The sequence below is a fragment of the Opisthorchis viverrini genome, assembly GCF_000715545.1.
Source record: "Opisthorchis viverrini unplaced genomic scaffold opera_v5_456, whole genome shotgun sequence".
Classification (NCBI taxonomy): domain Eukaryota; kingdom Metazoa; phylum Platyhelminthes; class Trematoda; order Opisthorchiida; family Opisthorchiidae; genus Opisthorchis; species Opisthorchis viverrini.
This window is the reverse complement of record NW_008752112.1, coordinates 203735-207130: the sequence shown is the minus strand read 5'-3', so window position 1 is coordinate 207130 and position 3396 is coordinate 203735. Positions and strand designations below refer to the sequence as shown.

Sequence of the window (3396 nt, the reverse complement as noted above, 5' to 3'; positions counted from 1 at the left end):
TAGACAACTTGGTTGGCGTACTCCAGGAGCGGTCTGACGTAGACACCACAGAGTATTTGGAAGTCCATGCGAGTAATACGGGAAAAGGTGCGTCGGATCATCCGTAAAATGGCGAATGCCTTAAGCTGGAACCAGACCGAGACGACGAACCTTTTGCTTAATTCTTGTGTGGAAGCCCTGTGAACCCGCAGGAATTCTAGAAAATTCATCGGTTGTGTGTTGACTCATTGAACTATGAGCACTTTTCCACCCGATTTGTGTAGGTCTCCGCCGGCGCGGTATTCGGAATACGGCGTGCAGGCTGCCATCATGGGTTTTGGTAGACCTTTCAGAGGTAGAGGAGGATTTCGTGGTGGTCGGGGTGGAGGCCGATTCGATAATACTAATCAAGGTCCACCTGAAGAGGTTGTGGAGGCCGGAACGTTCTTACATCCCTGCCAGGAGGATGTAGTTTGCCGGCTTACCAGCGAAAAGGTTCCCTATTTTAATGCCCCTGTGTACCTCCAAAACAAGGAGGAAGTGGGAAAAATCGACGAGATATTCGGTCCTATCAAAGACGCTGTGGGTTTCTTTTGCTCATAACTATGGAAATAGTATTTCTCAATTAAGCTGTCGGATACGTTGAAGAGCAAGTCGTTCAAGGAAGGTGTAAAAGTACTGACAGTTTCTGGTTATCTGAAATGATTTAGTTCTATATCGATCCCTATAAGTTCCTTCCTTTGGAGCGGGTATTGAATCCGAATTCGGGGCGAGGTAAGTGCAAGATTCCTATCAGTTCCGTGTCCGTTATTAATCATTTGCGGGAATAAATAAGCCGAATCCATGTCTAGTAACAATTGGATGTGACTGTTAAATCGGACGCTGTAGATGCTTGGAATCCTGATCATATCACATGTTCTTCGCACGATATACGCATGAGGTAGGTATGCATTATGATATCCCATGTCTCAGTCCCAAATACCTTACCCGTAAATCCCACAGATTGGACTGCCACCCATTCAGGAGCTATTCATGTACAAGGATATGTGAGCGATATGAGTCTAGGAGTTCAAACTTGGATTTAAGAAAAATATTCAGTGTTTAAATTGATCCCTGCAATATTTCCACCTAACTTGTGGTGGGTAGAAGGGCATATTTGGTGTTCAGTTGGTTAATACTCCGACGCTTGCATGAAGTGAAGTTTCCGTTTGCGAATAGATGTGTTTGCCATTGTGATGAATGGACTCTAGTATACAAATTCTGAACCCGTTTTCAAGTCCCTCCAGGGGATGAGATGCGGAATGTAAATGGCAGGGCAGCACGCTACTGACCTTCACGATGTACTACCGGATTACCATCTGAATGCTTGCTCGTGCTCCCGCTAGATGACTCAAGTGGTTAGTGCGCGAATTTACGGCAGTGAAGCATCAGTGCCAACACTGATGTTGCTGTCAGTCATGATGATGATGTTGATGATGATGAGTGACAGTGCTTCTTGTGTGATGAATGACACCGTATAACTCTCGATAGGAAAGTATCCTCGACATCAGAACTGCACCATCATTATCATCATCAGTGTTCAATACCGATGCTTTACTGCCGTACAATGTCATGGTTGTACGAGGGCTGGGCGCCAGAGCGCCCACACATAGACAGGAGGACTACTAGGGTTCTCAACCAAAGCATTTGGTTCAAAAGCCTAACCGCAAGGCGTGATTCTTTCGGGTAGCATGGCAGCTAGGCACTGGAAGAGTGTTACAGCCGAACAATTGCTCGTGCGACAGGCCGTATTTGCTACTTTGCTATTTTCTGTGGCAACGGATGTGAATACTAGGGACAAAGGGTGAACGGTTCTTGGCACTACTTCTTGTACCGTCTATTGGCGGCTTAGCCGGCAGGATGTACTACTTTCAGCTAAGTAGAAGTTGTGGCTGCGCACGCGATCCGTAGAGTGCAGTTCAGACTAATCAACGTCGGACGCAGACCTGCAACTTAATGCCTGTTTTGTGTACTGAAGACCCACGTCGTTTGGTTGTTTCGTTGGATGATCTTTGATTGAAATCGCTGAGTCTCGCTTCACAATTTGAACAATTACTTCAGTTCACCTGCACCGCCATAAAAACTTCTCTGCCACACGTCTAATTTCTTCATTTTCTGACTGGTCGTGTGTCCCTGCGTTCAAAGAACAACTGGGATTACCGTATTTTGTACTTGTATTCAACACTGCCAAGTGCCCAACGGCAGTGGCTGTTCCGGGCTATCAGGTGCCACTTCGCCGTAGTAACCACGTAACCTTTGCTTGTATCGCAACGCACACAGCCAAAAACGTTGGTAGGTATCCGTTTCAGAACCGAGTCTAACTCACCTGTGTGCTTGTCAGTGTTCATGAAGTGCTGACTTCAAACTACATCTGAAAATCCTTGATCTTCAACTTATTATCGTACGACGTTGCTTCACAGAATTCGAGAATGCATCTTAAACGAAGAACTACATCAGAAGATGAAATTATGAGCTGGCGGGAGAGTACGATAGGATCTGAATTTCGCAAATATATGCCGCGTGCTCCATGCCCGCGCCTGTGCTTGCATCATAGTTTATAACCAACAACCCGAACTTTTCTCACAACTAGTGAGGTGCGTTGGTGCTGTTCTCCGTTTATTTAGTTTCGTCATCCATATGACCCTTCGCTTTATATGTTAAAGGATTGTGGAAGTCTATGAAAGTGTTCGTAAATTTATACGCTGTTGATTGCATTGTCCACTTACGACAGTCTAAGTAGAGTTTTATGCTAACTATCCTGGTACATACTTTTAGCTTTGTATGCGGTTTTCAGAATCCACCGTCCCTTTGTCTCTCTAAAAGTTGCGGTACTAGTGGTCAGGTTCTTTGACCGGTTTACTCGATTCGTAGTATGCAGATAACATCACCCTCATCTTTGAGGACCAAAGCGGCGCACAAGCCCTGTTAAATAAACTGACCACCATCATGCTGTATTTTGACATGCGGCTTGCACCTTCATAGTGCGAATTCATGCTTCAGAACATGCATTTTCCGAAAGTATCCCTTACAATTCAAGGAGGAGAACTGGAGACTGTGGAAAATATACCTTGGTAGTTTTATTAGCTCTGACGGGATTGTAAATGGTGAAGTCAGTGGAAGAATCTCAAAGACTTGAATCACGTTTGCTAATTCGCGTCACTTGTGGCGTCAAAAAGGCATCTCACTGGATCTTAAGGGTCGTGTGTACCAGGCTACAGTAAGGGCTGTGTTGTTGTATGCGTGCGAGACGGCCTCTGCGGACAGATGATGTGAGGCGTCCTCAGGTTCTCGACCACCGATGCCTCAGAAGCGTGGCTGGTTTTGGATGGCGTCAGCGTGTCAGTAACGAGGTGATTAGAAAACGGGTATTTGGTTGTG

The 3396-nt window shown here is 45.7% G+C and overlaps 1 protein-coding gene across 1 annotated transcript in view; it reads left to right on the top strand.

Annotated features, from left to right (window-relative positions):
- Positions 1-234: 234 nt before the first annotated feature.
- T265_11159 (hypothetical protein) overlaps positions 235-3396 on the top strand; it is a gene marked incomplete at both ends in the record, with an annotated part of 8430 nt that continues 5268 nt past the window's right edge. The window contains 2 exons of the mRNA XM_009177742.1: positions 235-561; positions 690-753. Of these exons, the coding sequence (XP_009176006.1) occupies positions 235-561; positions 690-753 (391 nt within the window). The remainder of the gene's footprint in view (positions 562-689; positions 754-3396) is intronic.